Source organism: Pan paniscus, chromosome 2 (genome assembly GCF_029289425.2).
Source record: "Pan paniscus chromosome 2, NHGRI_mPanPan1-v2.0_pri, whole genome shotgun sequence".
In the NCBI taxonomy this organism is placed as follows: Eukaryota; Metazoa; Chordata; class Mammalia; order Primates; family Hominidae; genus Pan; species Pan paniscus.
Window position 1 is genome coordinate 147,810,632 of NC_085926.1, and position 16,934 is coordinate 147,827,565.

At 36.8% G+C, this 16,934-nt stretch overlaps 1 protein-coding gene across 7 annotated transcripts in view; it reads left to right on the plus strand.

The window, feature by feature from the left end:
- The window catches only part of RNF13 (ring finger protein 13), a 154,860-nt gene that overhangs the window by 110,578 nt on the left and 27,348 nt on the right, over positions 1-16,934 (plus strand). For 4 of the 7 annotated variants that reach the window (XM_014344403.4, XM_003826472.5, XM_063602592.1 and 1 more), the window contains one exon: positions 3,279-3,372. In XM_014344403.4, coding sequence (XP_014199889.1) covers positions 3,279-3,372 — 94 coding nt within the window. Of the gene's footprint in view, positions 1-854; positions 948-3,278; positions 3,373-16,934 lie in introns of all 7 variants that reach the window. The other 3 variants (XM_055110600.2, XM_055110599.1, XM_063602591.1) reach the window with 1 other exon arrangement.

The window sequence follows — 16,934 nt, forward strand, 5'->3', positions numbered from 1 at the left end:
ATTGAGACATAATTAATGTAACTTAAAATTAACTCATTTAAAGTACACAATTCAATAATTTTAAGTATCTTCACAGAATTATGCAACCATCACCACAATCGTTAATAATTTTCTGCGTTCTTTTTCTATTTTCTGAAGCAGTGCTAAGAATAGAACAATATTATGAGCCACATTTTATTGTAATTTTAAATTTTCTGGTAGCCAAATTTAAAAGGTTAAAAAAAGGAAACAGATGAGATTAATTTTAATACTATATTTATTTAACTCAATAAATCTAAAATATATAACAACATTCAGTTAATACAAATATATGATATTTTTATATTCTTTTTGTATAGTGTCTTTGTAATCTGGTGTCTATTTTATACTTACAGCACATCCCAGTTCAGACTATCTATGTTTCAAGTGCTCAGTAGTCACATGTACTTGGTGGCTACCATATTGGACAGCACAGGTCTATAGTCTTCTAAATTTTTTGTGTGCTTAAGCTATAAGTTGCTGAGCTTGTGAATGTATGTATTTCACTATTTTGTTTCTAGATGAGGTGTTGTTTTTATTGTTGTCATGACTCTCCTAATGATGCTTTTTGCCTTAAATTCTATTTTGCTTGATATTCTAGCTTTTCTTTTGCTTAATATTTTCATGGTAGATCTTTATCCCTTTATTTTATTTTGTATGTTAATTTGGTTATTTTATGCAGGGTCTTGCTCTATCACCCAGGGGGGAGTGCAGTGGCACAATCATAGCTCACTATAACCTCAAGTGATCCTCCCACCTCAGCCTCCCAAGTAGCTGGGACTAGAGGCGCACATCACCATGCCCAGCTAATTGTTTTTTTTTTTTTTTTTTTGTAGAGATGGGGCCTCTCTGTGTTGCTTAGGCTAGTCTCAAACTCCTGGGCTCAAGCAGTCCTTCAGCCTTGGCCTCCCAAAGCACTGGAATTACAGGTGTGAGCCACTGCACCTGGTCCTATCCCTTTATTTTTTACTTTTATTTTTGTCCTAATGTATCATTCAGTTTTAATCTTGTGTCTTGTAAATAGCATATGATCGGAATTTTTTTCTTATACAATGTGATACACTCCTTTTGAAAACGGTGAATTTAATCCATTTAACATATATTGTGATCACACATGTATTTGGATTAATTTCTGTTGTTTACTTTTTATTCTGTATTTTCTTCTGTGTAAATTTGCAATAATAACTTTTACTTTCTTTTTCCTATTGATATGAAAATTTGCATTATATTGCTGTTCTTTTAGTGGTTACCATTAAACTTTAAAAAAATTTATGGAGGTATGATTTGACATAATAAATTACACATATTTAAATTGTACACTTTGGTAAGTTTTGACGTAGGTTTATAAGCATATATATCACTTATGCATATGTATATCACATATATCATCCATATGTAACAGATATGTATGTATATACCTGCGAAACCACCACCACCACAATCAAGATAATGAAATATTAACCACCCTAAAAAGTTTGGCAATGCCTTCCTTCTACCCCTTCCAACTTTTCCTTCATCCTCCCCTCCCTACCCTTCTCCATGCCCAGACAACTACAAATCTGATTTTAGTCACTATAGATTACTTTGCATTTTCTACAGCTTTATATAAATGGAATCATAAAGTCTGTACTCTTTTGTGTCTGTCTTCTTTCTGTCACCGTAATTATTTTGAGATTTGTATATGTTATTGAGTGCATGGATTGTTCATTCCTTTTTATTGCTGAGATATATTCCATTGTGTGAATATACCATGATTTGTTTACCCATTTACCTATTGATCAACATTTGGGTTGTTTCTAGTTTTTGGCTATTACAAATAAAGCTGACATGGACATTTGTTGTATGGAAATATGCTTTCATTTCTATTGGGTAAGTATATCTAGGAGCAGGACAGTTGGGTCACAGGATAAATGTGTGTTTAGATTCATAAGAAATTGCCAAGCTCTTTTCCAAAGTGGTTGTACCATTTTACAATCCCACCAGAAAGTGTATGAGAGTGCCAGTCCCTCCACTTCCGTGCCAACGCTTGGTATAGTCAGTCTTTTACATTTTAGTCACCCTAATAGGTATATTGTATTATAGTATTTATGATTTGAATTTTTGTTTTCCTATTGACTACTAGTAGACATTGCACATCTCTTCAAGAGCTTATTTGCTGTTTGTCTTGTATGGTGAAGTATCTTCAAATATTTTGTCCATTTTCTGTTGGGTAACTTGTTTTCTTATTATTGAGTTTTGAGAGGTTTTTATATATATTCTGGATACAAATCCCTTATCTTGTATACAATTTGCAAATATTTTATTTCAGTCTGTGGCTCATCTGTATTTTTCATTTTTAAATTTTATTTATGTATTCATTTACTTATTTATATTTTGGAGACAGGCCCTCACTCTGTTGTGCAGGCTGGAGTACAGTGGCACAAACATGAGTCACTGCAGCCTTGACATCCTGGGCTCAAATGATTCTCACACTTCAGCCACCCAAGTAGCTGGAACTACAGGCACACGGCAATGCGCCAGGCTAATTTTTTTCTTTTTAGAGATGGGGTCTCACTATGTTGCCCAGGCTGGTCTTGATTTCCTGGCCTCAAACAGTCCTCCCACTTCAGTTGTCTTTTATTTTTTTAACAGTGCCTTTTTAACAGTGCCTTTTAAGCAGAGAAGTTCTTAACTTTGACATAGTCAAATTTTTCCTTTACAGAGGGTGTTTTTGGTATTTGGTTTTTGGCCCTGTGTACTTTCTTTTTATTCTTGCAAGCATAGCAATTTATAGTTTAAAATATTTTGTACATTTTATCCGGCATTTCTGAATATTTGTAGTGAAGGTGTTCTGCATTATTTCTGCCTGTTATTCTGCAGTAACTAATAAGTGTATGTTTGAAATTTTTATCAGTTTGTAATATATAGGAATATCAACCTTCCCATTCTTTTTTTTTACCCATTGGAGTCTTTATAAAATCTATAGTTTACCATTTGTATTTTTGCAAGCAAACAGTTATATGATTTTTATAATGTCTCCGTAGGTAATTCAAAGATAATCAAGATCAATTAATAAAAAATTCAAGGGGTAATTCATGGGTTAACTAATCACTAATGTAATTTAATGCTTTAATTAACAGTACTATTGCAATTAGAATTTAAATGAATTGAATTGATTTGCAGTAGCTATCCAGAAACTTAAAAGATATTTGTTATTTTAATGGTCACTTTCTCTTTGCACATTTAATATCTGACTCCTTTTTTTACTCTTTTATTTTTAGATCACAAAATTTGTCCAGGATAGACATAGAGCTAGAAGAAACAGACTTCGTAAAGATCAACTTAAGAAACTTCCTGTACATAAATTCAAGAAAGGTAAGTATTTGTTTTCTAAATAATTATCCTTAGTTTATTTAAGACTGCAGGGTGACTATACTCTTTAAAAAAATTTTTTTTATTATTATTATACTTAAAGTTCTAGGGTACATGTGCACAACGTGCAGGTTTGTTACATAGGTATACATGTGCCATGTTGGTTTGCTGCACCCATCAACTCGTCATTTACATTAGGTATTTCTCCTAATGCTATCCCTCCCCCAGCCCTCCACCCCCCAACAGGCCCTGTTGTGTGATGTTCCCCTCCCTGTGTCCATGTGTTCTCATTGTTCACCTTCCACTTATGAGTGAGAACACGCAGTGTTTGGTTTTCTGTCCTTGTGATATTTTGCTGAGAATGATGGTTTCTAGCTTCATCCATGTCCCTGCAAAGGACACGACCTCATCTTTTTTTCTGGCTGCATAGTATTCCATGGTGTATATGTGCCACATTTTCTTTATCCAGTCTATTATTGATGGACATTTGGGTTGGTTCCAAGTCTTTGCTCTTGTGAATAGTGCCACAATACACATATGTGTGCATGTGTCTTTATAGTAGCATGATTTATAATCATTTGGGTATATACCCTGTAATGGGATTGCTGGATCAAATGGTATTTCTAGTTCTAGATCCCTGAGGAATCGCCACACTGTCTTCCACAATGGTTGAACTAATTTACATACCCACCAACAGTGTAAAAGTGTTCCTATTTCTCCACATCCTCTCCAGCATCTGTTGTTTCCTGACTTGTTTTTTTTTTCTTTTGAGACGGAGTCTCACTCTGTCACCCAGGCTGGAGTGCAGTGGTGCGATCTTGGCTCACTGCAGCCTCCGCCCCCCAGGTTCAAGCGATTCTCCTGCCTCAGCCTCCCGAGTAGCTGGGATTACAGATGCCTGCCACTGCACCCAGCTAATTTTTGTATTCTTAGTAGAGACGGGGTTTCACCATCTTGGCCAGGCTGGTCTTGGACTCCTGACCTTGTGATCCATCCACCTCGGCCTCCCAGAGTGCTGGGACTACAGGTGTGAGCCACTGTGCCTGGCCTGTTTCCTGACTTTTTAAGACTATACTCTTATACTACCTTCTGTGTCCCTACCATAAACTATGCCTAACGCTAAGTAGACTTTCAGTTAAGAATGAATGAATAAATAAATGAATGAATGAATGTGAGAGATGATGTTTTGCTGTGATGACCTGGTGAAAGCAGGAGAAGGATGCACAGTCTGCAGAGAATTTAAAAACAATAATTAAACTAACCAAAATGCTTGTAAATATTGTCACCATGTGCCATTAGTTCTAAACAATGTCAGTAGATAAAATATTTTTCTGTACCAGGTGAACTACTCTCACTTACCTTCCTCCTATTCTGTCTCCCACAATATAACACTGTATAGTGTTGTATTAACTAAACACATAGGTAGGTAGCTGTTATATATCATCACTTATATATATCATCTTAATTTTCATACTTCTATGAACTGTATACTCTTATTATTTTCCCTTTATAGATGAGGAAAAATCGGGTCAGGGACATTAGGAATTTTAATATCACATAGCCAGTATTGACAGAACTAGAGGAGAGGTGTGACTATAATACCATAGCCAATGTAAGTTTCCCCTATAGTATAGTTTCTCTGTGATTTAGTGACCTTTTAGTGCAGATACCTACTTGATAAATCCTTTTGGCTGGCACTTCCCAGACTTCATTTTCATATACCAGTAAAAATATTCTGTTTTTTAATTCAGCAGTGAAAAAGTGTAGGGAGTGGAGGGAGAAAATAGAGAAAAAGGCAATAAAACATAGTTCTGCCACATTTTTATTTTTCAAATAATAAAATGTTTTATAAACCTGCCATTTACCATTAACATTAAAAAATAGAACACTTAACAAAAAAAAGTAGGAAAAAGAACATCATGTTAAAATAAAGAAATGAATAGACATTTCTAAAAATGCACTGCATTTTACATTTACATTATTATTATACAGTGATTTACATTATCATTATATAGTGTGGATTAGTTAATAGTTTTTTTTGTTTTGTTTTTAAGAGATGGGGTCTCACTGTGTTGCTCAGGCTGAGCTTGAACTCCTGAGCTCAAGTGATCATCCCACCTCAGCTTCTCATGTAGCTAAGACTATAGGCATGTGCCACTGGGCCCAGCTTGGATTAAAGATTTCCACATAGACCAGAACTAGTTTGAAGATTAGGCATTACTTTTTTAGGCTTCATTTTGTGTGTTTAAAAATATGTTTAAAATGGCCAGGCACGGTGGCTCACACCTGTAATCCCAGCACTTAGGGAGGCCAAGGCAGACAGATCACTAGGTCAGGAGATCGAGACCATCCTGGCCAACATGGTGAAACCCCGTCTCTACTAAAATACAAAAAAATTAGCCGGGTGTGGTGGTGCGTGCCTGTAGTACCAGCTACTCGGGAGGCTGAGGCAGGGGAATCACTTGAACCCGGGAGGCAGAGGTTGCAGTGAGCCGAGATCACATGACTGCAATCCAGCCTGGTGGCAGAGCAAGACTCCATCTCAAAAAAAAAAAAAAAAAAAAGAAAAGTTTAAAAAATGGTGATACTGTCCTGGGTTTAAAGGGAAAACATGTCATTGGCTTTTCCTCTGAGTAAGATGGGTAGCTATAGTAGGATTTTGAACAGAGGAGAGAGAGAATGTCTCAGTTAACTGTTAAAAGGATCCTTCTGCTGACATTAAGAATAGGTTATTAGATGGCAAAGGGTATAAACAGAGAGAACAGACAGGAAAGTTACTGTAGTAATTCAGGTGTGATATAAATGTGGCTTGGGGTGATATCAGTGGAGGAGAAGAAATCTTTAAATACTGGCTGTATCTGGAGATGGAATACACAGAATTTACTGATGGACTAGATATTGGAAGAGGAGACAAGGATGACTCCAGATTTTTTGGTCTGAACAACAAAATGGATGGTCTATTTAAGGACAGTCCTTAAATAGAAATAAGGATGGTTAATGTATGAGAGAGCAGGTTTTAGGAGGGAAATTGGAAGATTGGTATTGAACATATGGAATTTCAGATGTCTATTAGATGTTAGAAGTTTAAGAGAGAGGTCTGAACTGGAAATACCAGCATGAAAATGTATTTATATCATTAGACTGGATGAGATTACCAAGAGAGTGAGTACAAAGAGAGAGAATACCAAAGACACTGTGGGGCATTCCATCATTCAGTAGAAGAGGAATCAGAAGTGGCAGCAGTGGAGACTGAGAAGGTGTGACCAATTACATAGGAAGAAAATCAGAAGAGTGTGATTTACCAGAAACCCAGTGATGCAAATCTATCAGGGAGCAAGGAATGATAACCTGTGTCAGTGCTGCTGAACATAAGTAAGATGAGAGCTCAGTATTGACCACTAGAGACTATTGATGATCTTGATGAGCAGTTGACAGAGTGGTCAGGCCAAAAATCTGATTGTAGTTGATTTAAGAGAGAATGGTGGAAAGAGAGGAATTAGAGATAGTTTTTGTAAGAAGTTTAACTAAAAAAGGGAGCAAAGAAATGGGGTCATAGCTGCTGGGGGAAGTTGAGTCAAGAAATAACAGCATGTTTGTTTGCTAAAGGAAATTGATGATGTAGGTGACAGATGGGAGAGTCCCTGTAATGTTCTTGAGAAGGCAAGAGGAGATTGGATATCTTGCACAAAAAGGTGAACTGGCCTTAGGTAGTATCATAGAGACTTGAGCTAAGGGAAAGTAGAATATGTGGGTGAAAAATCACAGTAGGTGGGTATTTGTAGTGGTGAGTCTGTGGAAATGTTCTTTGCTTTCATTTCTCTCAGGTAGGAAATCACCAACTGAGGGTGAGGACAGAGAGGAGGTATTGGAGCTTTTAAGAACAGAGGTATAAAATACTATTATTCCAGGAGAGTAGGAGGAGGAATGGACTAGGGAAATATAATATGGTTGCTTGGCAGCCTGAACCCATTTTGAATCCATCAGCATAACTGTTTTTCTCTATGGAGTGGTGTTTATCATCACTTTTTTCAAAATGTGAAGTATAACATTTATACAGAAGAGTATGTAGAATACATATTTCTAGAATCATCCAGTTCAAGAGATAGAACATTACTGCCACCCCAGGAGCTGTTATGTTCCCTTCTAGATAAATAATCCTTTCTTGTCCTCTGGAGGTAATCACTATCCTGGCTTATGATAATTTCACTGCCTTTCTCAAGTTGTACCACATACGAATGCATACCTAAACAGTTGGCTTAATTTTGCCTATTTTTGAATTGTATTTTTCTTACCTCTGATTAATTTTTTAATGAAATTTATACACTTAGTTGCATTTAGGTATAGTTCATTTACTTTCATTCTGTCTTTTAAAGATTTTACTTACCCACTTTACTGTTAATTGACATTCTTTTTTTTCAGTTTAGGGCTATTATAAATCATACTTTTGAGAATATACTTGTACATATATCCTGGTGCATATGTCCATGAATTTCTTTAGCATATATACCTAGAAGTAGATTAATTTGATCATAGTATATAGCTATTTTCAATTTTATTGGATAATGCAAAATCACTTCCAAAGTGATTGATGGTACCAATTTCTACTCTCACCAACAGTCTATAGGAGTTCCTGTTGTTCTATGTATTTATCCAATACTTTGTACTGATGGACTTTTAAATTTTAGCATTCTGGTGGGTTTATAACTCATTGTTGTTTTACTTTTTATTTCCCTTCTTGCAATGAGGTTAAATATCTGTTCACATTATTTGCCAGTTGGATTTTCACTTTCACGAAGTACCTTTCATGATATATGCCCATGTGTCTGTTTCATATATGGGAGGAATTCTTTATATGTTCCTACAAGCCTCCAGAGGGAGGCGTAGTGTATGGCAATTTAGTTCTTCAATAATTCTTGTGTTTTAACTGTCTTTTTCTAGTTTATGGACCAGAATTCTTGCCTTTCATGGTAGTATTCTTCTATTTTTGTTTTGTTTAGTTTTGTCTTGATTTGTTTTTTTGAGGCGGAGTCTCGCTCTGTCCCCTAGGCTGGAGTGAAGTGGCGTGATCTCAGCTCACTGCAAGCTCCGCCTCCCGAGTTCACACTATTCTCTTGCCTCATCCTGCCGAGTAGCTGGGACTACAGGCGCCCGCCACCATGCCTGGCTCGTTTTTGTATTTTTAGTAGAGATGGGGTTTCACCATGTTAGCCAGGATGATCTCGATCTCCTGACCTCATGATCTGCCCACCTTGGCCTCCCAAAGTCCTGGGATTACAGGCGTGAGCTACCATGCCCAGCCTCTTCTGTGTTTTTAGAGTACGTTTTCTATCCCAAGATCATACAGATGTTATTTTATATTACCTTCTGAAAGCTTTATATTTTTGTCTTTTGTGTTTAATCCACATGAATTGATTGTGTAAAACTGGAGTCCAATTTAAGTTTTTTTTCCAGTTTGATATTTTATATAAGGGTATCCAGTTGTTCCAGAGCTAATTATTGAAAATACACTGTTCTGCAGTGTCACCTCTGATGTAAATTAAGGTCCAGATATGTGTGGGTTTGTTTCTGGATTTCTCTTGGTTTTATTGTTTAACCGTGTATCAGTATCACACTGTTTCAATTACAGTAGGTTCATGGTAAGACCTGATAGAGCTAGTCTTCCCACTTTGTTTTTTTTCAATAGTGTTTACCTATGTTTAACACTTTGCCTTTCCACTTAAAGGTAAAAATCGAATTGTCAAGGCCACCCCACCTCCAAATATATGCACAAGTGATTGTATTTTTATTGTAGCAGAATACACATAGCATAAAATTTACCATTTTAATCATTTTAAAGTATCTTCATATTGTTATGCAACCATCACCACCATCCATCTCCAGACTTCTTTATCTTCCCAAACTGAAACTCTTTACCTGTTAAACAGTAACTCCCCATTTCCACTTCCCCCCAGCCACTGGCATCCACCATTCTACTTACTGTCTCTGAATTTGACTACTGTAGGTACCTCACGTAAGTGGAATTACCTGATATTTGTCCTGTTTCTGACTTATTTCACTTCCCATAATGTTTTCAAGGATTATCCATGTTGTAGCATATATCAGAATGTCTTTACTTTCTCTGGCTGAATAATAGTCTGTTGTGTATTTTTACCACATTTTGATTATTCATTCATCTATTAGCGAATACGAGTTGGTTACACCTTTTGGCTATTGTAAATAATACTGCAATGAACATTGATAAAAAAGTATCTGTTTAAGTCCATGGATTCAATTATTTTGGGTATATACCAAGGAGTGATATTGTTTAACTTTATGAGGAACCTGGATACTGTCTTCCACAGTTACTGTACCATTTTACATTCCCAGCAGCAATGCTCAAGGGTTCATATTTCTCCACATCCTTGTCAATACTTGTATTCTGTTGTTTTGTTTTAATATAGCTATCCTAATGGGTATGAAGTGGTACCTTAATGTGGTTTTATTTGCATTTCCCTACTGACTAATGATGTTGAGCATCTTTTCTTGTGCTTATTGTCCACTGGGATATTTCCTTTGGCAAATTATCTGTTCAAGTACTTTGCTTATTTTCAATTGGGTGGTTTATCATTTTGTTCTTGAGTTATAGGAGTTCTTTGTATATTCTAGATAACATGATTTGCAAATATTTTTTCCCATTCTGTCAGTTATCACTTTCTTGATAATATCCTTTTATGTACAGAAGTTTCAAATTTTGATGTAGTCCAATTTACCTTTTTTTCTTTTTTTGCTTATGATATGAAGCATAAGCAAAAAACTTTTTTTTTTTTTTTGCTTGTGAAGGAAATTAAAGAAGACCTCAATAAATGGAAAAGCATCCCACATTCATGGATTGGAAGACTTAATATTGTTAAGATATCAAGACTACCCAAAGCAGTCTACAAATTCAGCACAATTCCTATCAAAATTCCAAGAACTTTTTTTGCAGAAATGAAAAGTTTAAAAATTTTGATTAAGTCCAGTTTTTACCTTATGTCATATCTAAGAATACATTGTCAAATCTAAGGTCATAAAGATTTATCCTATGTTTTCTTCAAAGTTTTATGGTTTTAGCTTATATTTAGGTCTTTTATCAATTTAGAGTTGATTTTCATATATAGTAAATATGAGGTAGGGCTCCCAGCTTATTTTTTTGTATGTGGAAATCCAGTTATCCCAGCACCATTTGTTGAAGAGACTGTTTTCTCATTGAATATCTTGGCACTCTCATCAAAAATAAGTTGGCCATAGATGTATGGTTTTATTTATGGACTCTCAGGTACATTCCTTTGGTCTATATGATTATCCTTATGCCAGTCCCACACTATTTTGATTACTCTAGTTTTGTAGTAAATTTTGAAACTGAGAATTGTGAGTCTTCCATATTTGTTGTTGTTCTTCAGTATTTTAGCTATTCAGGGTCCTTTGCAATTCCATAATAACTTGAGAATAATTTGAGGATAGAACTTTCTATTTTTGCAAAAAAGTTATGGAATTTTGATAGGGATTGTGCTAAATTTGTAGGTTGCTTTGGGTAGTCTTGACATCTTAACAATATTAAGTCTTCCAATCCATGAATATGGGATGCTTTTCCATTTATTGAGGTCTTCTTTAATTTCCTTCAGCAATGCCATGTAATTTTCAGTCTATAAGTCTTTCATCTCCTTAGATTTATTTCTAGGCATTTTATTGTTTTAGATACTATTATAAATAGAATTCCTTTCTAAATTTCTTTTATGGATTGTTCATTGCTGGTGTGGAGAAACACAACTGATTTTTATGCATTGATCTTATAACCTACAACTTTGATGGATTTGTATATAGCTCTGGTAGCTTTCTTGTGGATTCTTGGGGATTTCCTATATAGCAGATTGTATTAGCCTGTTCTCACACTACTATAAGAAATACCCAAGACTGGGTAATTTATAAAGGAAAGGTTTTAATTGACTCACAGTTCCACATTGCTGGAGAAGCCTCAGGAAACTTCTAATCACGGTGGAAGGCAAAGGAGAAGCAGACATCTTCTTCATAGGGCATCAGGACAGAGTAAGTGCAAGCAGGGGAAATGCCAGATGCTTATAAAACCATCAGATCTCATGAGACTCACTATCATGAGAACAGCGTGGGGGAAACTGCCCCCATGATCCAATTACCTCCACCTGGTCCTGCCCCTGACACGTGGGGATTATGTGTATTATAATTCACAATGAGATTTTGGGTGGAGACACAGCCAAACCATATCACAGATCATGTCATCTGTGAATAGGTGTAGTTTTACTTCTTTCTTTCCAACATGGATTTATTTCATTTTCTTGTGTAACTGCTTATAGAACTTACAGTACAATATTGAATAACAGTGGTGAAAGTGGCCATTCTACTTTCTTTCTGATTTTAAGGCAAAAACTTGCAGTACTTCACCAGTGAGTATTTTAGCTGTGAGTTGTTGTTGTTGTTTTTAATAAATGCCCTTTATCAAGTTGATGAAGTCCCCTACTATATAGGTTCATTTTTTTGGCATGTTGAAATCTACTTGTTCCAGCATTATTTGTTGAAAAGACTGTCCTTTCTCCCTTGAATCACCTTTGCTCCACTGTTAGAGAGCAGTTGACTATATTTGTGTGAGTCTTTTTCTGGAATCTCTGTTCTGTCCCATTTATCTATTCTTTCACCAGTACCACACCGCCTTGATTACTGTACTTTTGTTTTGTTTTGTCTTGAAATGGAGTCTTGCTCTGTCGCCCAGGCTGGAGTGCAGTGGCGCAATCTTGGCTCACTGCAACCTCCGCCTCCCAGGTTCAAGCAATTCTTCTGCCTCAGCCTCCCATGTAGCTGGAAGTACAGGCATGTGCCACCATGCCTGTCTAATTTTTTTTGTATTTTTAGTAGAGACAGGGTTTCACCATGTTGGCTAGGCTGGTCTTGAACTCCTGACCTCAAGTGATCTGACTGCCTCGGCCTCCCAAAGTGCTGGGATTACAGGCGTGAGCCACTGCACCAGCTGATTACTTTATAGTAAGTCTTAACACTGGGTAGTGTCAGTTCATTGACTTTGTTACTTCAGTATGGTGTTGGCTGTTTTGGTGTTTTGCCATTCCGTATATACTTGTGAACTAGTTTGTTGGTATCCAAAAAAATAAATTGCTGAGATTTTGATTGGGATTGCATTGAATTTATAAATCAAGTTGGGCATCCCACTTGGTCATGGTGTATAATTTTTTATATACGGATATTCAATTTTCTAATATTTTGTTTAGGATTTATCATCTATGTTCATGGTAGTTACTAGTCAGTAGTTTTCCTTTCTTGTGATGTCTTTGCCTAGTTGTGAGATTTGGATAATAACTGGCTTCACAGAATGAGTTATGATATACCCTCTGCTGTTTTCTGGAAGAAATTGTAAAGAATTCAGGTAATTTCTTTCCTGAGCGTTTGGTAGAATTCACCAGTGAACCTATCTGGATATGGTGCCTGCTGTTTTGGAAGGTTATTATTTATCGGTTCAGGTTCTTTAATAGACCTAGGCCTATTCAGATTGTACATTTCTTTTTGTGTGGCTTTTGGCAGATTGTGCCTTTCTGAGTAATTGGTACATTTCATCTGTTACCAGATTTGTAGGCATAGAATTGTTTAGTATTCCTTTATTATTGTTTTTATATTCATAGGATTAATAGTGATGACTCCTTTTCTAAAATTTTTGATATTAATAATTTGTATCTTTTGTCTCTTTTTCTTGGTTCACCTAGCTAGATATCGATTTCATTTATCTTTTCAAAGAACAATATTTTGGTTTTGTTGATTTTCTGTATTGATTTTCTGGTGTTTTTTTGGTTGTGTGTGTGTGTTTTTGTTTTTTTGGTTTTTTTTCTGGGGGGACAAGGTCTCACTCTGTCATCCAGGCTGGAGTGCAGTGGCACAACCATGGCTGACTGCAGCCTCGACTTCCCAGGCTCAACCAACCCTTCCACCTCAGCCTTCCAAGTAACTGGAACTACAGGTGTGCACCACTGTGACCGGCTAATTTTTTTATTTTTATTTTTTTAGAGACAGGGTCTCACTATGTTGCCAGGTCTGAACTGCTGGCCTCAAGTGATCCTCCCACTTTGGCCTCCCAAAGTGCTGGGATTACAGGCATGAGCCACCACACCGAGCCTGATTTTCTGCTTTTACTTGCATTGATTTGTTCAATTTTTATTTCTTTTTTTCTGCTACTTTGAATTTAATTTGCTCTGTTTCTAGTTTCCTAAAGGTAAAGCTTAGATTATTGATTTTAGCTCTTTTTTCTTTTCTAACATATATATATTCAGTGCTATAAATTTCCCTGTACTGCTTTCATTGCATTTTACAATTTTTTATTGATATATAATAGTTGTACATATTTATGGGGTACATGTTATATTTTGATACATGCATACAATATGTAAGGATCAAATTAGGATAATTGGGATATTTATCACCCCAAGCAATGATCATTTTTGTGTGTGTGTTGGGAATAATTCAAAGCTTCTCATCTAGCTATTTGAAATACATAACTTTATTGTTAACTATAGTTGCCGTACCATACTATCAAAAACTAGAACTTATTCCTTCTAACTGTTTTTGTAGCCAGTAGCCAGCCTCCCTTCACTGCTCCCTTCCACCCTTCCCAGCATCTGGTAACCACCAGTTTGCTCTCTACCTCCATGAGATCAGTTTTCTTAGTTCCCACATATAAGTGAGAACATGGGATATTTGTCTTTCTGGGTTTGGCTTATGTCACTTAGTATCATGTCCTCTAGTTCCATCCATGTTGCTGCAAATAACAGGGTTTTTTTAATGGCTGAATAGTATTCCATTGTGTATATATGCCACATTTTCTTTATCCAGTCATCCATTGATAGACACTTAGGTTGATTCCATATCTTGGCTATTGTGAATAGTGCTGCAGTAAACATGGGAGTGCAGATATCTCTTCAATATACTGATTTTCCTTTCTTTTGGACACATATCCAGCAATGGGATTGCTGGATCATATGGTGGTTTCATTTTTACTTTTTTGAGGAACCTCAATACTGTTTTCCTTAGTAGCCATACTAATTTATATTCCCACCAGCAGTGTACGAGTGGTCCCCTTTCTCCCGCCACATCACATGTTCCTCTTGCGTTGTACAATACAATCATCTCTTCCCAGTAGTATCCAAAGTCTTAACTCATTCCAGCATCAACTCAAAAATCCAAAGTCTAAAGTCTTATCTGAGACTCAAGACACATTTCTTTCCACCTATTAGCCCGTAAAATCAAAAACAAATTCTTAACTTCCAAGATACAATAGTGGTGCAGGTATTAGGTAAACATTCCCATTCCAAAAGGGAGGAATTGGCCAAAAGAAAGGGAAATAGGCCCCACACAAATCTGAAACCTAGCAGGGCAGACATTAAACTTTAAAGCTCCAACATAATCTTTGACTCTGTGTCCTGCATCCAAGGCACACTGGTGCAAGGGGTGGGCTCCCAATGCCTTGGGAAGCTCCATCCCTGTGGCTCTCACAGGTTGGAGTCTGGTGTCTGTGCCTTTTCAATGCTGAGGGTGCAAGCTGCTGGTGGCTCTACCCTTCTTGGGTCTGGAGGGTAGCAGTCCTGTTCCCATAGCTTCACTAGACTGCCCTGGTAGGGAGTCTGTGTTGGGGATCCAACCTTACATTTCCCCTCAATACTGCACTAGCAGAGTTTCTGTGTGGGGGCTATGTCCTGGGACAGACTTCTGCCTGGGACCCAGGCTTTCTAATACATCCTCTGAAATCTAGGTTGGAACCTGGCAAGCCTTCTTTCCTTTTGAATGCTGCACACCTACAGCCTTAATACCACATGGAAACCAGCAAGGATTACAGCTTGTGCTCTCAGAGCAGTGCCCCAAACTGTACCAGGGGCCCTTTTGAGCTGAGGCTGGAGCAGCCAGGATGCAGGGAGCAGCCTCTTAAGATGGTGCAGGGCAGAGGCTCCGCAGGCCTGACGCACTAAACCATTCTTTCCTCCTAGGCCTCTGGGCTTGTGATGGGAGGAGCTGCCTTTTGAGGCTTTTTTTTTTTTTAATTGTCTTGGATATTAGCACTTGGCTCTCTTTTAGTAATGCTAATCTATCTAGCAAGTGGTTGGTTCACAGCCTACTTGTATTCTTTTGAATGCTGCACACTTACAGCCTTAATACCACATGGAAGCCACCAAGGATTACAGCTTGCGCTCTCCAGAGTAGCTATTGTAAATGAGATTACTTTCTTATTTTTCAGATTGTTTGCTGTTGGCATATACAAATGATACTGATTTTTGTATGTTGATTTTATATCCTGCAACTGTACTGAATTTGCTATATTAGTTCTAACAGTTTCTTTTCTTTCTTCTTCTTTTTTTTTTTTGAGATGGAGTCTAGCTTTGTCACCCAGGCTGGAGTGCAGTGGTGTGATCTCGGCTCACTGTAACCTCTGCCTGCCAGGTTCAAGCAATTCTCCTGCCTCAGCCTCCCAAGTAGCTGGGACTATAGGTACCCACGACCACGCCTGGCTAATTTTTGTATTCTTAGTAGAGACGGGGTTTCACCATGTTGGACAGGCTGGTCTCGAACTCCTGACCTCAAGTGATCCACCCGCCTCAGCCTCCCAAAGTGTTAGGATTACAGGTGTGAGCCACCATGCCCAGCCTCTAACAGTTTCTTGATGGAGTTTTCTTTGGTTTTTAAAATATACAATCATGTCATCTGTGAACAAGGTTAATTTGACTTCTTCCTTTCCAGTTTGGTAGTTTTCAGCAGTGAAGCCATCCAGTCCTGGGCTTTTCTTTGATGGGAGACTTTTAATTACTGTTTCAGTTTCATTACTTGCTATTGGTCTGTTCAGGCTTTTTCTTTCTTTATGGTTCAGTCTTGACAGGTGTACATGTCTATGAATTTGCCCATTTTTTCTAGGTTATCTAATTTGTTGGCATATAATTATTCATAAAATCTCTGATGATCATTATATTCTAGGGTATTGATTGTAATTTTTTTCATTTATACTTTGAGTGTTTTTTTTTTGTTAGTCTAGCAAAAGGTATGTGGACTTTATCTTTTCAAAAAACAATTTTTTCTTTCAGTTATCTTTTGTATTTTTCAGTCTGAATTTTATTTCTGCTCTGATCTGTATTATTTCTTTCTACTAATTTTAGATTTTGTTTATTCTTGTTTTTCTAGTTCCTTGAGGTGGATTGTTCAGTTGTTTATATGAAGTTTTTCTCCTTTTTGATGGAGGATTATTGCTATGAACTTCCTACTTAGTATTGCTTTTGCTTGTCCCATAGATTTTGATATGCTGTGTTTCCATTTTCATTTGCTCAAAAAAATTTTTAGATTTCCTTTTTAATTTCTTTATTGACCCATTTTTAATTTAGGAGCATGTTGTTTAATTTTCACATATTTATAGTTTTCCATGTTCCTTTTTTTTTTTTTTTTCCTGAGGCAGTGTCTCACTCTTTGGCCCAAGGCTGGAGTGCAGTTGCACAATCTCAGCTCAGTGCAGTATCCACCTCCCAAGTAGCTGGGAGTACAGG